The sequence below is a fragment of the Plecotus auritus genome, assembly GCF_963455305.1.
Source record: "Plecotus auritus genome assembly, chromosome: 5".
Lineage (NCBI taxonomy): Eukaryota > Metazoa > Chordata > Mammalia > Chiroptera > Vespertilionidae > Plecotus > Plecotus auritus.
The window spans coordinates 31,185,469-31,204,878 of NC_137776.1; the positions used below are offsets into that span (position 1 = coordinate 31,185,469).

Here is a 19,410-nt window from a genome sequence, read left to right on the forward strand (position 1 = left end):
GTTCATAGCAGCACTATTCACAACTGCCAGCAGGTGGAAACAACCCAAATGCCCATCAATGGATGGATGGGTTAATGAACCTGGTGTATCCATACAATGGAATATTATTCAGGCATAAAAAGGAACAAATTTCTGGCACATGCCACAACATGGTGTTACACATTTTCCTTTGTTCCCTGCCCACAGTGGTGAACACATTGTAAGCAACACATTCACAGCCAAAGATGTCCGTGCCTCCTGCTCCCTTCATCACTCACAGGAAATTCACTAACCTTGAATATGTTGGTAAAACATACTCTGACCCAAAGATGGGCAGAGAAGGAAGTGACCAGAATTCCCATTTCTCTGTGAGCTTTGTGACCTTGGGCAAGTCCTTCAGCCTCAGAGTCACCATTGCTTCCCACACTCCACATACAGAGGCAAGTCCCGAGATTCCTTCCATTCTGAAACTCTGACCTAACCTGCTTTTTAAAAACCACACTCAAGACCCACTAAGGTGCTCCCTTCCTGAGCCAAGTGAGCCTGGGTGTGCGCACACCCGGCAAATCTGCTCAGGATTCATCTCCAGGAGGAGGCGACCCCTTTCTAACTCACAGTGCAAAGGCACCTCGAGGCCATCTGAGCAACACTCAGTGTTTAAACAAGCAAAGCTGGGCAGGAACACGCACTCGTTCCCCTTTCGTCCAAAATAACAAGGTTTTAAAAATAGGCTGAAATCACCAATTAGCTGAACAATGAGGTGCTCTGAAGTTGAAAAATGCTTTGCATGGTGCTGATAATATTTTGGCAGTGGTGGCTCTGAACCTGTATCACAGCTATCCTTTTCAGAAAAAGAAATAGCTCCTTTGAGGAAAAATCATATTCTTCAAATTAGAAGGCTTTTCTGAAAATAAATCCTGATTTAAAAAGCTAACTTTCAAGTTAATCATTCATTGTGTGTCTGTTACATGCAAGGCACGGGGCTTGGCACTGGCAGGGAGTGGAGGAATGAAGAGTAATGCAATATGACGTTGCTACCCTCAGGATAGCCATGACCTGATGTGGGTGGGAGGCAAAAAACATGTGTGCCATAGGGAGGAGCCCAGGGAGAGTGGGCAGAGGGAGGAGCAGCAAGGAAATTGAGCCTCTACAGCATGACTTGTACAGAATTTCATCTCATTCTAGTCATTCATTCATTACGGAAATCTTTATTGAGCAACTCTATGTGCTGGGCTAGGTACTGGAGATACATATCCACAGAACAGACCACAAGCTTACGTTCTCATTTAATACTCATAACTAGCCATGGCGAGGGTTGTTGTAATCTCCTGCAGAGTGGAAGGAGCAGGCCCAGAGAGGTTAGGTAACTTGCCTAAGGAGCCCAGCTAGAAATGGTAGGGATGGAAGCAGGATTTAGACTGCTGGCTCCAGAGGCTGTTGTCAGTGGGACATGCAGGGGTCAGGGCTCCAGGGCGGGTGGTACTGGGTCTCCTGCCTCTGGCGCTTAGTGCTCTTGTAACTTCAGGAAATAAGCAGGGAGGATCTCCAGGAAGCTCATCCTTGTGGTGATGGGAAATAACCCACATTTAAGGTCCAATTGTGTGGGATTTATGATTGTCATCTGGGCATCTGGCTTTAGAGCCTGTCCTCTTAAACAGTATGCTATAATTAAAAAAAAAATCAAAGAGACCTTTCTGATTCTGTTCCTCACATTAAAGTTGCCACTGATCTTGTCTTTACAACAGTCTGTAGCTGCTGTTCATTCATTCTCACATCATGCCCATATTCTCTGTACCTCATCCCTGCCAACCAGTGTCACTTGAGAAAGCTCTTAGGTCAATGGAAACTGAGTGGCAGTGACTATCGCCAAATATGCTGCTGCCCTTCAGAGTATTTGATAAATTCTAGTTACCCTCCCTTGCTTTGTTCCTGTATGTAGTCTTAGAGAGACCTCAGAGCTCATGTAGCCTTTATCACATCTCTGCAAATAGGAGGCTGCCAAGGCTTGGACAAAACTACTAACCTCCTGTTGGCAAAGCCAATAACCTCCTCTTAGATTTTCCTACAGTACTGATGCTGTTGACAATCCCCTTGTTTTGAAAGTATTAAGAGAAAGTTTTTTAAAAATCAATTACACCTGCTAAAAACTTCCTCCTCAAAATAGAAATTTTACCGACCATACTCTATTATTAATTTTCTATTGTATGTACATGTATATGGCATTAATCAATGTTTTACTATTGACCAATGTTTTACTATTTTCTGCTTTCCAATAAATTGTATTAAAAATGAAAACTATAACAGTTTGTTACTTAACCAACTCAACATCCAATGCATCATATTCATTCACAGATTACCCATGACTCAAAAACTTCTATCTGTACTGACATTTGTTGTAGAAATTAAAGCAAAATACCAAAATATTAGCAAATTTGGAGCTGAAGTGTCTTGGCTGGAAATAATATTTTCACTTGCCAAGAAATGTTCTCCTCTCAAGAGAAACGAGTGCTGAGTCAAGGCTACGTCTCTGTGAAAAGACTTTATTGGGGACTTTTGTTTTCTGATTTGAATTCATTCATCCATCAAACAAGGTAATTCCTCATGATCAAATGTGCAACAATCAGAGCACAGCAAGATACATTTTTTCAAAAGGAAAACACACTTCCCACTGCTTGTAGAGCTGATGTATATATCTGGAGCATCAGAGATCAATGCATTGATGTTAATTAACCTGTACATGGTTCTTCCACAAAGGACATGTACCTTTCCTATGGAAAATAAGTTTTTCAAGGGCAGTCAGAACTAAATCCTATCTAATAAAGAGGGAATATGCTAATTAACCATCACTCCTTCACAAAGATGGCTGCACCCACAGCTGAGGCCAAGTTCCCATTAAGGAGCCTTAACAAGCAATCAGCAGGGACCTGAGGCTACGCCCTTCCCCTCCCCTGTGGGGCTTCACAGGGGATCTCAGGCCGAACCCCCCAACCGGCGGGGCTTGACAGGGGACCTCAGGCCACCTTCCACACCCAGCAGGGCGTGATAGGGGACCTCAAGGTGCGCTTCCTGTCCTGGTGCTGGGCTAAGGGACCTCAGGCTGCTCCCCCAGCCCCAGCACCAGGCGGGGGACCTCAGGCCACGCCCCCCACCAGGTGGGGCTTGACAGGGGACTTCAGGTTGCACCCCCTGCCCCAGCACCAAGCCAGGGGACCTGAGGCTGTGCCCCCCTGCCTGGTGGGGCTTGACAGGGGACCTCAAGGTGCACCCCCAGTGCTGGGTCAGGGGAACTCAGGCCATGCCCCCCGCCCAGGGGGCACCTGAGGCTGCAACCCCCTGCCGATGGGGCTTGACAGGGGACCTGAGGCTGTGTCCCCCTCCCAGTGCCAGGCCGGGGGACCTGAGGCTGTGCGCCCCTCCCCCCCACCTACAGGCCTTGACAGGGGATCTCAGGCCATGTCCCACACCTGGTGGGGCTTGACAGGGGACCTCAAGGCACGCCCCCCCACCTCGGTCTGGGCTGGGAGACCTCAGGCCATGCCCCCCGTCCTGGCGCCAGGCCAGGGGACCTGAGGCTACGTTCCCTGCCTGGCGGGGCTTGACAAGGGTGGGACTAGCCAGGTCTGGATCTATCCCAATGAGGGGGGGGGGGGGGGCGGCCAGGTCTGGGTCTCACAAGATTTTGAGGCGCATGTGGGTGAGCAGGGACTTGACTCTGGGTCCCATGGTGTGCCCCAGACTCTGACAGGAGGAAGGTTTTCATATACATTTTACTAATTTTCTTTCATCTCTGACACTTCTATTATAGAGAAAGGGCAAATAGCAATACTAAATTGTTTCCTCTAATTAATCCCTTTTTAATGTGCACGAATTTCATGCACCGGGCCACTAGTTTAGTATAAAACTCCTCATTTTGAGCAACCGGTTCCCTTTTTGGACAAAATTGCCTAATACCAGTATTTCTTCTTTTAAGAAGAGACCTGTTTGAGATAAGGAAGTTGAAAGGCATGGGCTTGAATCGCATAGTTGTACTCAGCACACAGTGTGGCTGTGTGCTCAGAGTATAATAAGATAGTTGAAAACATGGGTTTTGGAGGTGGGCAGGAAGACGTGAGTTCAAATCCCAGCCCCAGCAGTTATTGGTGAGATCATGAGAATGTTTACCTCTTCCTGGGCAAAGCTCTATGGAATAAGTGACCAAATTCTGGCTAATGCATGTGGTGGAAGTGATAAAAGACACCTCTAGGCACTGCTCTCAGAACATTACAGGAAACCCTCCAGATCCCTGAGTGACCACCTGGAGGCAAGTGCCTTCATCAGACTACGCCACAGCAGAAATTAACCTTTTCTTAGAAGCCACTGAGATGTGGGGATTGGTGTGTTAATGCAGCACAGTCCAGTATTGTCCTGACTAATATTCTTGGCCAAGTTACAAAATTCCCAGTGCCTCAGTTTTCTCAATTATGAAATTGGTTTAATTAAGGCTTTTAATTCAGAGATTGTTCTACAAATACCCTAAGAAAGTACTTAGCACAGCGCCGCCATGTGTTAAACACTCAGTGAACATTACGGGTGTCTGTGTGTGTGTGTGTGTGTGTGTGTGTTACAGTGAAAGGCTTTTTGAGAGGTAGAGTTAGGAAGAGGAGGAGAGGTTGTTTCTACAGGATATAGAAACTGACAAAGTAGAAACCTGCTTAAGAGAATTGCAGGAATAAGTCAGTTGATGATGAGAGAGTTCAGGTCCCAGGGTAACATTTCCTAAAAATCTTCTACCTCTGATTAGGATTAGTTCTAGAGTATGAGGAAGAACAGGAGCTATGTGGGAGAGGTCAATGGTCTGTTAAATAAATGGTTTAAAGGGGCCTCCACCCTGGAGATACAAAGTTAGAAAACACACTACAAAATGGTTAAAATAAATGACATGGCTCTATATGTACTAATATGGAAGGATAGCTGTGATCTACCAGAAAAAAAGCAACTTACAGAACAATGTATATACTATAATCACTTGTTAAATACATATAGAAAAATACTCATCCAATCTGCAAGGGAAATACACACACACACACACACACACACACACAGGTCTGGAAAGAATATACCAAATTATTATCCTACTCCTATCCTATCTAATAAAAGAGTAATATGCAAATTAACCATCACTCTGCTATACCCAGAAGCCACGCCCACCAGCCAATCAGGAGAGAGTATGCAAATTAACCCAACCAAGATGGCTGCGGCCACAAAGCGAGCAGGAGGCTTGGGTTTCCCTGGCAGTGGAGGAAGCCAAGCTTTCCGCACACCCTGGCGGGCCCAGGCCTCCACTCAAGACTACAAAGTTTCAATTATAGAAGATAAATAAATCCCAGATACCAGGGCCTCCACTTGGGTCGCCCAGGGTGGGGAGGGGGAGGGTGTGGCCAGCCTGAAAATCACCACAGGCCCCTCGCCCAGGCTGCCCCACACCCCAAGGGAACCCCCACCCTGATCTGAGACACCCTTCAGGGCAAACCAGCTGGCCCCCACCCGTGCACCAGGCCTCTATCCTATCTAATAAAAGAGTAATATGCAAATTGACCATCACTCCAACACACAAGATGGCTGCCCCCATGTGGTCAAAGATGGCTGCCCCCATGTGGACACAAGAAGGCCACCACAAGATGGCCAGCAGGGTAGGGCAGTTGGGAGGGACCAGGCCTGCAAGGGAGGGCAGTTGGGGGCGATCATGCCTGCAGGGAAGGGCAGTTGGGGGGGACCCAGGCCTGCAGGGGAGGAAAGTTGGGGGGGACCAGGCCTGCAGGGGAGGGCAGTTAGGGGTGACCAGGCCTGCAGGGGAGGACAGTTAGGGGCAAACAGGCTGGCAGGGGAGCAGTTAGGCATCAATCAGGCTGGCAGGGGAGTGGTTAGGGGGTGATCAGGCTGGCAGGCAGAAGCGGTTAGGGGCAATCAGGAAGGCAGGCAGGCAAGCAGTTGGGAGCCAGCAGTCCTGGATTGTGAGAGGGATGTCCGACTGCCCTCAAGGGGTCCCAGATTGGAGAGGGTGCAGGCTGGGCTGAGGGACACACACCCCCGTGCACGAATCTCATGCACTGGGCCTCTAGTGAGATGATTAAGTTTGTGTTAATAGATAAGTAAAGGGCTTTCACTTTTTCATTCATAAACTTCTCCATTGGTAGGTCTTGTTGCTTACAATGAGCATTTAATCTCCCAAGGCCCATTTCACTCCACCCCTCTCTTTACCCCCAACCCCTACCTCAGCCTGAATCCCCACCCAGTAGCAGAAGTTGGCAACAGAATGAGATAGAAGAGGAAAGATTATGTCAGTTTTGAAGGATGATGTCACACTATTTGATAATAAAAAAGGAGTAATTTGGTGCTTGCTTTTAAGCTGCATCAAAACAGTTGTATCAACATGTTCACTGATAAATGCCATTCCTGCTCCTTGAAGGTCTAGAATCCATCGGCTAAGCTGAATGTCAGTTAAGATGATTGGCAGAGCACAGAAAGCTGTGGGCACATTGTCTACTGTGATCTCCTAAGAATCACTCATTGTGCTCCAAGGATTTGAAAGTCTCATGTAATATCCATGAATCTCTTGTACTAATTAAGGAATCCTTTGCCTCATTGTGGAGAAGACTGTACCAAGAATTCGGTCTAATGAATGTACATGAACAAAAGGAAATAAACATAGCAGAAAGATTAGGTGGCTTTACATAACAACCTGGGTAGTTGATACTATATTTTTCTTATTATTTAGCATAATCAACACGCACAACACCAACCCACACTCAGTGCCTATTTTGCAGAATTGTTTTTGAAACATCCAGGCCTCTATTTGATCAAGAATATCCTTAGCCCAAAACAAAAATGGTGGAACGCTACCATGGAAATGTCAGAAAGCCAGCCAAGAGGCAGGATGTTTATCCCCATGGGAACTTACTTCTCCTGTTCCCTGATTATATAAAACACAGACTGATAGAATCAAATGGGACCTTGAAGTCCCCTTGTCAATATCTGGACAAAGTATTGTTTAACCACTATTAATTAATAAGTGTATGTTCTACAGAGTGATATATATTAATGGTGAGCTCCGGAAACCATACCAGCAAGGCAGATGCAGGTAAAATTGCTCCCATCTTGCTTTTCCTTTGCATCAACACAGCTTGCATTGTTCAGGCAGGGTGTCCTCTGGCAGGCATCAAATTCTTCACAGAAAGTCCCCACATATTGCTCATCGCAGTCACAGGAAAAAGTCGCCTAAAACACAAATGTACAGTGTATGTTACTGGAGTCCTCTAAAGTGTACGCTTTGGCTGTGAAACTCAAAGTTGAAAAGCATCATTTCTTTTTATAATTATACCAACACTGAGTATTTTCACTCATATCACTTATATCATGATATGATTAAAATCATAGCTTTAAAAGGGATGGTATATGGCCCAGCTGGTGTGGCTCATTGGTTGAGTGTTGACCTATGAACCAGGAGGTCACAGTTCAATTCCGGGTCAAGGCACATGCTCAAGTTGTGGGCTTGATCCCCAGTCAGAGGCATGCAGGAGGCAGCCAATCAATGATTCTCTCTTATCATTGATGTTTCTCTCTCTCCTTCTCCCTTCCTCTGAAGTCAATAAAAATATATTTTTTAAAAAAGAAATGATATGTTTCTCTATAGTTTAATTTCAAACATTTCTTTTTATGATTATTTACTCATATTTATTTCAACCATTTTCAATCTTCCTAAAATAGAAATGGAAAGGATAACTTTATTTTAAGGGGAAAAAAATCAGTTTTGTTGACTTGACATGAAAATAGCAATTTTGCTAGAGCAGATACATTGTACTACAGTCCTTAAATTAGATGTCACACCAAGCAAGTAAAATCCTGCAGCATAGACAGCTCTTGTGACAAAACATCATCAAATGTTCTCCTCAGACCACCTTCCAGAGCATGGAATTTACTGAATCAGCCTGTAAATTAGCTTCAATCTATAGCCATGCAGATGACCTGAGTGCAAGGGAAAATACAAGGACTGCAATTCAAGTCACCTGTTGCCTTTTGGGTTTATGATATTCACATTCTCTTAGTAAAAGACTAAATCAGACCCAGAGGACTGAATTCAATGAGAAGGTTCATTTCTGAGACAGGTGTAAAATCCAAATAAAATAGAGCCTTCCTTCTCTCTCCTTCTTTCCACCCTCAGGTGGGTGCAAGTCTACAAGAAATGTAACTCTGGTTCCAAAGCCTGTGTGAGCAATGCAGATGGTTACTGCAGATTTTCATGAATATGGGAGGAAAAGAAGCACAGGAGAGTTGCATAAGCAAATCTTGCTGCTGAAAAAAAATCAAAATAAAACAGACAAAAGCACCTTTCCAGCTCTCCCAAACCCCACACATCAGGCAGGTGTTCAAATCTCTGTTCCACAGCCCTGCCCACAGCCCCTCCTGGGCCCACCCTCTGTCTCCAGGTCCCCATCATCCTGCCCTTAACCTTGGAGACTCTGCCCTCTTGTCTAGGTATGTTCACCCAGGATCCCTACCCAGTACTTCCCACCCAAGCACAACAGAATGCCTTCCTTCCTCCTGAAAGAGAAAGCAGCCTTGTCCATTCTTTGATATTTTTTGTCTCTCAATCAAGTTTTAGGGTTCTTGTCCATTTCTTGATAAATCGATGCTGTATGTTTAGACTTCTTTGTGGCTCTTATTAATGAGATATTTTATCATCCCTTCTTTATAATACCCATCATACTAGATAGTGGTTATTAATGACATGGAAAATACTAGAGTTATGTTACCGGACATCACCCTGAGCTCTCATTATAGGTCAGAGAGTTTTAGTGGACTTATGTTTTCTAGATAAAACAACTCCACTCCCACCCAAAGTGCATACCAATTGCAAATAATGATCACATCCCTTTCCCTTCTCCCGTCCTCATGGTTACATTGGTGGCTCTTCCAGAATAATTCTGATTTCAAAGTGAGGTTTGTAGAATTTACCACTAAGTAGAATGCTGGAATGATTTATTAAATTTTATCAAATGCTATTTTAGCTTATATTTTAAAAATCAGATGATTTTTAGATAGCTTCATAATTTAAAAATTATCTTTTTCGTCTTTAACCTACATATATGGGAGTTGAATGTTTACATTTCCATGTAGTGACTCAAACTTGCACTCTTGGAAGGAACACCCACAGAGGTCATTATTCAAAATCCCTTTATGACTTCATCATTCTATTGCAGCTGTACTGCTAAAGCCCCCACCTAACTTGTCCTGTCCCCAAAAGTTCCTTTTCTAAGAAAAATTGTCCCCTGCATGGTGAGATCACATTTTACCCCATAAGAGGATGGTCCTTGTCACCGTGACTAAACCAGGAGTGGATGCACCATTGACCTGAGCAGCCAACCAAGAGGCCAGTCAAACATGACGTTTAGCTCGCCCCAAACTGCCGGATTTTATATAGGTGTGTTTCTTTTGTTAATTGAATGTATTTTAGTTAAAGGAATATGCCAAATACTTGCAATCTGCATAGTCAAATCTCCTTTAGTTTAAGACTATAGTGTTCAATTATATCTTAGAAATCTGAGCAATTGGAATAAAAGCAATGGCTGTTTCTTCTTATGTTAGAGCCAAATGTTCTGCCTCCTATTTCTGTCATCTCTCACACCTCTTTGTGGCCAGTGGAGATTCCCTCTGCATTCCAGCAATAGTTGGCTTCCTGTCTTGTTTTTCATGAAATCCTTTTGTATGCATTTGCATGGACTTTGTGGTGGAAAGCTGGGAGAAGCTACATCAAGGACTATTAGAAAGGCCAACTTTTAAATTGGAAACTGCTTTCCTAGGACTGTCTTCCAAGGAAAATCTTGTCCTTATGCACATGTACAACAGAGTATACCATTGCTATTTGCAGGGGACGTGTCTGGAATCCTTTGTATATCTGGAGATTTGTGACTACCTTTGATATGTAAACACGGGCATGCCCAATGCATGCAATTCCAAAGTGGGTCTCAGCATCTTAATCAATTACTATGGGTCATTATTTTTGGCAGCTGTCCTATAAAATTTACTTGGTTTGTAGTCAGATGTTCCATATTGCAGATAAATTTATTTGGTTATTTGGGGGTTACATTTTACATATAATTTATCTGGTGAATTACATGTAAACTATGTTGCTTGTGCAAGTAAATTTTTAAAAGTCACAAATCAAATATCTTTGATTTTGTTTTGATTGAATTTAAAGCTAAGACTAAAGCCATACATTTTGTTTTACTTTGTTTTAAGCAGGAACCTTGGAAAAATTTTAAGAGACTGTTGAAACAATTGCTGTAGGCTGAATTAATTCTTAAAACTTTTAATCGAATGAGAAAGATGAAAAAAATGTTTACAGACCCTTGACCATAAAATTTTAGTTAAAACTTTGTGTATTTTTGCATCATGTCATTCATAAAGTTAAACTTCTTCCTAGTCTATTTTCTAACAATAAGGAGCTTTCCCATAAATATTAAAAGGCTTCTTTTTATAGTTCCTAGACTGTTGACTTATAAGAAGCCATGAATATACATTAGGAAAGTACGTTTTTAGCATATTTGTTGTGGAGAACTATTTGACCACTGAAAGTTATAAACTGTTCTACCAACCTGGAGATATTTAACACACTGATGATAATGGCATTGCTGATCTAGGTCTGATTAACTTAACCAGCACAAGAGACAAAACGAACTTACTCCAAATTAGTAACTTAGCAAAATTACAGAACAGTACTTCCTTGCAAAATTATTGTATATTCATATATAAAAGTCTATCTCAAGTAAAGTGAAAAGTGACTCTCAGAGATTAATTTAAAAACCCAATGCAGAATCTCAATTCTCTTCAAGAGCTTGAAGTCAAACATTCCATTTGTACATTAATGAAACGTTTTCAGACCATGGTTAACAAGCTTACTTTGAAAAGTTCTTGGTGAAAAAAATGTTAGTCCTCCCTGCATTCATTTATTCACCCACTCAACAAAGTGAGCACTTAACTATACATCAGGCACTGCTCTAAGAGCTGGAGATACAAATGTGGACAAGACTCTCCCATTCGGAGTCTATTCCACTGGGAGTGACTGACCACACACAAAATGAACAAGTAATAAGGCAGTGAATTAGGTGATAGTGCTATGGGGAAAAGTAAAGTAGGAGCAGGGAAGAGAAGTGGTGAGGGTTGTGGAGGGCATGCTGAGAAGGTGGTAATGGGGCAAAGACCTGACGGAGGTGAGGGGGTGCGCCATGGAGGAGTCCCAGGAAAGATATTCTAGGTAAAGGGGTGGGTCACTGAAAAGACACCAAGGGGGAGCCTAGCCCAGCCAAAAAGGGCCAGAAGGCCAGTGTGGCTGGAATAAAGCAACGGGCAGGGACAGTTGAGGGACATGAGAGAAGAGGATAATTGGGGTGAGGCTCAGATCGGCTCAGGGCAGTGCTTCTCAATGGGGGGGCCACCACACCCTCCAGATGATATTTGGTGATGTCTGGAGACATTTCTTGTTGTCACACTGGGGGCTTTCTACAGGCATCTAGTGAACAGAGATAAGGATGCTGCTAAATATCCTAGAATGCACAGGACAGACCCCAGAACAAGGAATTTTCTGGCACAAATGTATTAGTGTTCAGGTTGAAGACCCTGCTAAAGAGCTTTATAAGCCACAGTAAGGATTCCAGCTTGATATAAAATGTTGGAAACCATGGTTCATGTGCCCCAAAAGACCCAATATTGTATTGTACATAGTAATGTTGCTTTACATTACAGGACCTTGTTTCATTACTATAGTTGATTTTATTCTTATAACACCCTAATCTTGACTGTAAATAATCCCACAGCAGTGGGATAAATGGCAGAAGTTGATAGCCATTTATTCAGGAAAACTTTACTTCTTCAATTTTCATATTATGTTAGCGCTACCATCTGAGATGATCTTTTAAGTATTTATTCAGCATTATAGCATAACTGGCTCTTATCAGATAATTTAACAGAAGCTGGATTCTAATTTTTATTCTTTAATCCCACTCACAAACAGTTTTTGCACCCCACCATATGCCAAGCAGTACTGTGGGTATTAGGAATGTGGGGAAGGAAAGAAGGAGACAGTCTCTGTTCTCATGGAGCTCATGTTCTAGCTTATATCCTACAGGAACAACAAAGAAATGCATAATACTCTGACACATAGGGGTAAGTGCTACGAAGAAATGTAAACTGATATAATGGATAGCGATGGAGGGGGGATATCAGTTGACTTTGATCTCAATCTAAGTCTAGTGGGAAGGACCTATGTTTTTGGAGAATTGTACCTACATAGAGCTCAACACTTCCTCCACATTTCCCAGGTTTTGCTTTACATCTAGTAAACCCAACCATCGGAAAACTGAATCCTGTGCCACGGTCTCTGCTCTCTCTTGCTCTCTCACTGAGTTGAAAGTGAGTTGTTTTCACTGCGTTTGCTATTTCACCTTATGCTCTCAACTAAATAGCAAAAGGTCCTATCCAAAACATCCCTACTAAACCTACTATTGCACTTACTATGAGGCCATTGATGAGAAAATTATATACCTACATTTTTTGTGTCCCATCCTATATAGTAAAGATGTAATATGCAAATGGTCTTATGCCATGAAGCGTAACGACTGACCGTGTAACAATGGGATCACGGATCAGCAGGAGGGTGGGGCAGTGAGCTACAAGCAGGCAGCGGAGAGCTACAGGAGGGGACAGGGCAGTAAGCTATGAGGGGGGGAGGGGGTGGTGTGGGGGTGGGGGAAGCTACAGGAGGACAGAGCAGTGGGCGGAGAGCTACTGGAGGGTGGCATCGAGCTACTGGCGCATGGATTCATGCACAGGGCTACTAGTTTATTTTAAAGCTCTATCCAAGAAAATTCAGAGCCAGTAAAAAATTTGCTAGTCATGAGAACTGATGCTTTGTCCTCATGAACAGTGCAGGTCATGTGACTGTCCTTTTTCTTTTTTCCTATTTGATTTGGCCGCAGTGAGCTCGAAATCTGCTCAAGGTTCAACTTTAACAGTTGCCTAGGGCTCCATGACCTATAAATTTCCCCTTTCCAACTCAGAAACTGCTTTCTAACTTATATCTTCTAACACCAACTTTTGTTTTGTATTTTTTTTATTTCAATATTCTATAAAATACACAGCCAAATGTATAAATAAATAATCTAAACTCCTCATAGCACACAGGGCCCTTGATAATCTGGCCCCAACTTACTTTTCTGTCTCATTCTCTGTAATTTTCACCTCTCAGAAAAGCCTAATTATTTTATTTTTTTATTTTTTTAAATATATTTTATTGATTTTTTACAGAGAGGAAGGGAGAGGAATAGAGAGTTAGAAACATCGATCAGCTGCCTCCTGCACACCCCCTACTGGGGATGTGCCCGCAACCAAGGTACATGCCCTTGACCAGAATCGAACCTGGGACCTTTCAGTCCGCAGGCCGACGCTCTATCCACTGAGCCAAACCGGTCAGGGCAAGCCTAATTATTTTAAACAAATCATCCCAGAGAGATAAGTTTTCTGCAGAGCTTTATTTCTATCTTTAAGAATAAGAATTTATTTTGCTTTGTCCCTTAAACAAACTATACAGAAAATACAGTTTTCTTTTTCTGCTATCCCAGTGACATCAGTATCAACATAAAATCCCAGCTGACCAGACACTGAATCTCATTCTTCACAGAGCTTACTTACATTCAATTACCTCATTAATCTTCACCTCCTCTGTCAGTTGGGTATTGTCAGATCCGTTTTAAAAGTTGAGAACAGACTTGACAGGAGAAGTCAGATAAATTATTGAAGGTGTCCCAGTAGGCAAGTATAAGGTCAAGGCGTAAAGCCATTACCATCTTATTGTAAGTTCTTTCCCACTCTCAGCTGCATGCTGTCCCATCATCACTGTGATGGTCTCTGCATACCATAAAGGCATGTGGGAGTGCCCTTCACCCTAACTCTAAAATTATCCCCCCACACAACTGTAGTATTTTAGATCCTGCTTTTATAAGTCATTTTTTTACCTCCCCCCTGCTGTCTGGCTGCCTTCCTTGCCAGTATCATTGACTGTCCTTTGAGTTCACTGATTCAAATTTCCTATAGCTTTAAGAATAATAACAAATTTATTCAAATAAGGTGTCAAAATGGAATAAAAATATCCTTCCTGAGGATGGAAAGTTTAATCACTCATGCACAGATTTGGAAACTTTGGGTGAGTCTGCGCCAGAATTGGAGGTCCTTCACATCTGGGACTTTAGTTACTCATGCATAATAGATATTTGCATGTTTACTGAATGAGGCCGTCTCTTTAATAGGATGCCTACAGGTAGACTTGCAGGAGGATCCTGTGCAGGTACAGCATCCTCTTCTCCGACTCCCTTTCTATCTCATAACCCTTATACATTCTTCAACTACATGTTTGCCAGGAACCAATTCCAGCATGTAATAATTACAAGAGTTTTACCAAAAGGTTGTGAAGCTTGGGCGGCTTAACAAGGGTGAGCCACATATGTAGTTTACCTATTGGAACGGCTAAACGGCACTTCCCCCAAACCTGAATAGGATGATTGCTTGCTGCCAGACAGCTCAGGGCATTTTATTGCCTCCTGTTGGCCAAACACCTGAATAGCTGTAGGCTATTCCCCAAACTGGCAATGCTTCTGTAACCCTACCCTTTGAAGTGTATTATTTCCACCTTGCCTTAGGACAAATTGTGTTGAATAAAAGCACGGGTCCTTGGTCAAGGTAAGAGTCTTTAGTTCCTTTAGCTGAAGATCCTCTGACTCCCAATGCCTTTCAAAATTATCTTTTGTCTCTGGACTCCTTCTTAATCATCTATGCACAGCCCCTTTCTCCAGAATGCTGAACCCTTTGTAAGGCTGGGAAAATAACCCCGGCATTATGGCACCGAACGAGGGACACCAGTATTTATGGCGCCTGAAAGAGAAACACCAATACATGTTAATTTTAAAGGAGATACTTGAACAAGGATTAGGAGGACAATCCCAAGCAAAAAGGTGACTAATGAGCCCCTAAACCTCTGAAAATGGGAGAAATTTTTCTTTAAACCACTCCTGGCTAACAGACTTTGTAGGCCTATTTCAATTTCCATTATGGGCCAGTCTGGTTCCAAACAACATCTAGGCTATTCATAATTAAATGTCTTAACACCTGCAAGGTCAAAACTCTGGCTAATGAGTTGATAATTGTTGAAACTAAGTGATGCAGGCATGATGGTTTGCCAAATTAATTTTAAATATGTTTAAATTTTTCTATAATAAAACAATCTGTTGCTTTTATTTTAAGAATCTGGCTAAGTCCCACAAAAGGAAAGATAAAACTTGGAAGCATCAGAATTCCATTTCAGTGTCCTGTGTCCAGCTCCTCCCTACGGAATCTGCTAGTGCATTTACCACAGAGATGTTGCAGAGAACATTGTGTGCACGTTGCCAAGTCCCCATATGTGAAGTCCCACCCCAGAAATTTATTTCATATCCATGTGCCAGGAAAAGTGCTGCTCATCCCAAGGGACCTATGAGTTTGCTCCTGTGGGCAACACGAATCACAGAACTGAGCACATTTCCCTCTGAACAACCGAATCTTCTTGAAGAGAAGACTCAGCCATTCCTATGCAAGGGAAGGCTTGGCTGCCTCTCAGCTTCCCCAGCATGCCGGAGTCACAAGCACGGCACAGCCAGTGCAGACCTTGCTGGGGACAGCAATTCCTGCTTACAGAGCCTATGGGTAAAAGTGCAGAAGACATCTCAAAACTAGCTCTCCATACACTGGCAAGGACAAGAAGTAGAATCTGTTTCCTAACTTTGGAAAGCTCTGGAATGTTTTTGCTCCTGGTTAATGGATGAGCTCCAGGTGCAATTGTCCAGGAAGAAAGTGTCCCAAGTGAGGGCTTTCTGTGGCCCCCTTCACCCAGAGCTTATATTGTTCTATGCAGAGTTTGGGAAAGGAAGGCAGTGAGGCCCGACCAATTCATGTAACAATGCAGCATCAGTCACATTGTAGCCCCAGTTGTCCCATCACCCCAAATGCATTGATCCTGAACCAGTGGAGACAGAGGCCACAGATGCATTGTCCCAGTATCCTCTGCCAGGGACCTATTACTACAACTCCTAGACCAGACATGGGAACCAGACATGGGAACAGACTGGGTAGTCATTCAGGTCTGAAATTACCAAGTTGATGAACACTAAAATCTATATAAAAAGCAGTAAGCATAGCATACTCTTCCATTTGATTCCACATAGGTGAGCTATAACTAAAGGATCAAATCAATCTAGCGTGCTCTTTTAAGCCTTTTGCTAAACCCAGATTACGTATTTCAAGAAACAAAAAGAATTAGATGCAAAATTTAAGACATTATATGAAAATTCTATTTATGATGTGAAAGTGCTTATGAAAGTCTTTCCCTGAGCCCGGGCCACACAGCCACACCTGGACTCCAGCCACAAAGAAAAATCGTTACCTCTTGTTGGGACACAGTGAGCCATCTCAAAGGAAACTGGGTATGAATTACATTTTTCAAATTCTTGCCTATTAACTGGGTCTTTTTCTATTCATTACACATGTAATTTAAACAACATACTTGCATTGCTTATAATCTTATTTTCCCATTAGACATTAGACATACCATTGCTCTTCTATTTGGGTTCATTAATTGCAAATGTAGCAGCTTATTTTTTTAAAGGCTTAGAAACACACAGATCATCTAAACATTAAATTCAAGACTTGACATTCACGAATTCGTAGAATTCATTTCTCTGGCTTAAATGTTAAATTCTCAATAATAGAAACAATAATGAATGACAGTCATACTCTTTACTTTCAAGGACATTGAAGTTCACTTTGTTACTCAGGGGAGAAAAAAAGTAACTGTCTTTCAGGAAATGTTGTAAAGGCCTTTCTTCCTAAACATTGGATGTATGCATGGGGAAAATGGAGATGTTCTAACGCCATTTTCAGCCACATTCTGCCAACTTGTGTGTTCTCAGCATGGCCATAATTAGGCATAAGATGTCCATGCAGTCAGCCTCCATCTTCAAGTCATGGCCATCTGTGTTTGCTGCAACATTCCAATCCATTCACAAAAGTCTAGTTTCAACTTTGAAAAAATGAATGTCACTGCAAACTCATCTTTTATTGAATTTCCCTGAAAATAGCCTGATCCCACAAGTAGATGACATATCATTCTACTTTCTTATTTTAAAATTCCATTATTATACCAAAAGAAAATGGTAAGAAAAAGGCTTTAATAAAATGGGCATTTTAATGCATAAGTTATTGATGAGAAGGACACATTGAAGAATAGAGATCCTTCCCAACATCTTCCTCAGGTGACCTCAGGTGGAAAACTCATTCTGAATTACATTTTTACATGTAAAGCCAAGATGAACAACCAGAGGTAACTTTCTCTACAAGTAGAAATCCAATGGGGACAGGGCAGGGTACAAAACCATCATTTATTGAAGAAAGCCCCGCCATATGCCAAGCACCACACAAGGATTCACTTAATCCTCCCAACAGTCTTGCAAAATCAGTATTATTATTTTTTTCTTTCACTACTGTCAGAGAATTTTGATAGCTTGCTCAAGGTCATACAGAGGCAGAGGGAAGCAGATTTGGTCTCATTGTAAAGACATTCTTACAATTTAAGATTAGGAATTTAGTTACAAAATATGAGAAGCAGAGCTCAAATAACATTCTGAGAAATGAGATGAGGGGAGCATTCATACCGAATAGGGATTTGAAGGGGTTGATCTCCAAAGGTCTCTTCAACTCCGAGGTTTAATGGATCTGAGTTTCAGTCCCATGTGGATCACAAATCCCCAGTGTCACCATCCTGTTGCAAGTGATTCCATGCCTCTGGAATGCTAAACAATGCTGGTGGGCTTCTTTCCTACTCCCACTGTATTCATCTGCTGAAGCTACCACACAAAGCACCATAGACTGAGTGGCTTAAATGACAGAAAGTTATTGTTGTTGTTTTTCACAATTCTGAAGGCTGGTAACTCCAAAATTAAGGTGCTGGCAGGGTTGGTTTCTTTGACGGCCTCTCACCCTGACTTATAGATGGCTGTCTGCTCACTCTGTGCATGTCTATGTCCTAATCTCTTTTTTTTGGAAGGAACCAGTCATATTGGAGCCCACCCATATGACCTCATTTTACCCTTAATCTCCTCGTTAAAGGCCCAATCTCCATATTCAGTCACATTCTGAGGTACTAGAGGTTAGGACTTTAGCATATGAATTTTGTAGGAATACAATGTAGCCCATAACATCCAGCCAGTCCTTCTCTAGCTGTTCCTCCAACTATTTTCAGAGCAGTCTTCCTTAAATGTTGTTTTCAGAACTCCACAAATACTTATTTGATGCTTACTATATTCAACCGATTATCCTGGAGGACAAACAATATTCATTGAATAATGGCTGTGTGAGCAGGATGGCATTGTACATACAGAGGCATAGAGCTATAGTTTATGTGCTCTAGGAAATGACAAACTAGTTAGAGAAATAAGTCTGTTATTGTCATCATCACTATCATCTTCATTGTGAACAATTTATTGAGCATTCAGTAAATGCCAGGCTCCATTCTAAGGGCTTTGCAAAATGCAGTTATCCTCATAGCTATTGTTATTCCAACTTTATATTTGAGGAAACCTGGATACAGAGAGGGTGAGTACATTAACCAAGTTGGGCCAGCTAATTAACTGAAGAGTTGAAAGTTGAGCACAGATCATTTGATTTCAGGACTCGACCTGTACACATACACACGCACACGCGTGCGCACACACAAACACACACACACACACACACACACACACTATATCAAAAGTGAACCACAGACAACCATGAACCACAGACCAAGCAGGTCAAACTCGGCCTGCGGGCAACATGTGGCCCACAATGAATATTTTTGCAGCCCAGACAATTTAACAGTATGTAAGAAACATTTTAATAAAAATTTTGTAACTTAATTTTTACAATATCCTGTTATATATAATTATTAATAACAAACTACAAAGTTCACTAATGACTTATTATTATAATTGTGTTGCATTCATTTCCCCCTACACACCTTATGCGCAGGCGCACCATTTCTCTCCACCAATACTAGCAGCGAATATTTTAGCAGCCAATTGCCACGTCATTAGTCTTGGACTGACTTGTTTGGTGTGCACAAAAGGAAATATTTTGCTTTCAGAGAACTAGAAAAATAGGTTTATTTGCATTATGCTTATTAATTTGTGCAGTTATTCAGTGTCTGGTATGTTAATGTTCAAGAAAAATATTAATTTCTATTAAAATGTTCTATTATTTTATGTTAATGATTACTCATTTATTTCAGCCCTTTGTATTCAGCATGTCTCTCGAAATAAACCTACACTTCTATGAAAA

At 42.2% G+C, this 19,410-nt stretch overlaps 1 protein-coding gene across 1 annotated transcript in view; it reads right to left on the reverse strand.

Moving 5' to 3' along the window:
* Nucleotides 1-19,410, reverse strand: part of DNER (delta/notch like EGF repeat containing) — a 256,070-nt gene that overhangs the window by 72,046 nt on the left and 164,614 nt on the right. The window contains exon 6 of the mRNA XM_080670649.1: nt 7,080-7,233. Within this exon, the coding sequence (XP_080526775.1) occupies nt 7,080-7,233 (154 nt within the window). The remainder of the gene's footprint in view (nt 1-7,079; nt 7,234-19,410) is intronic.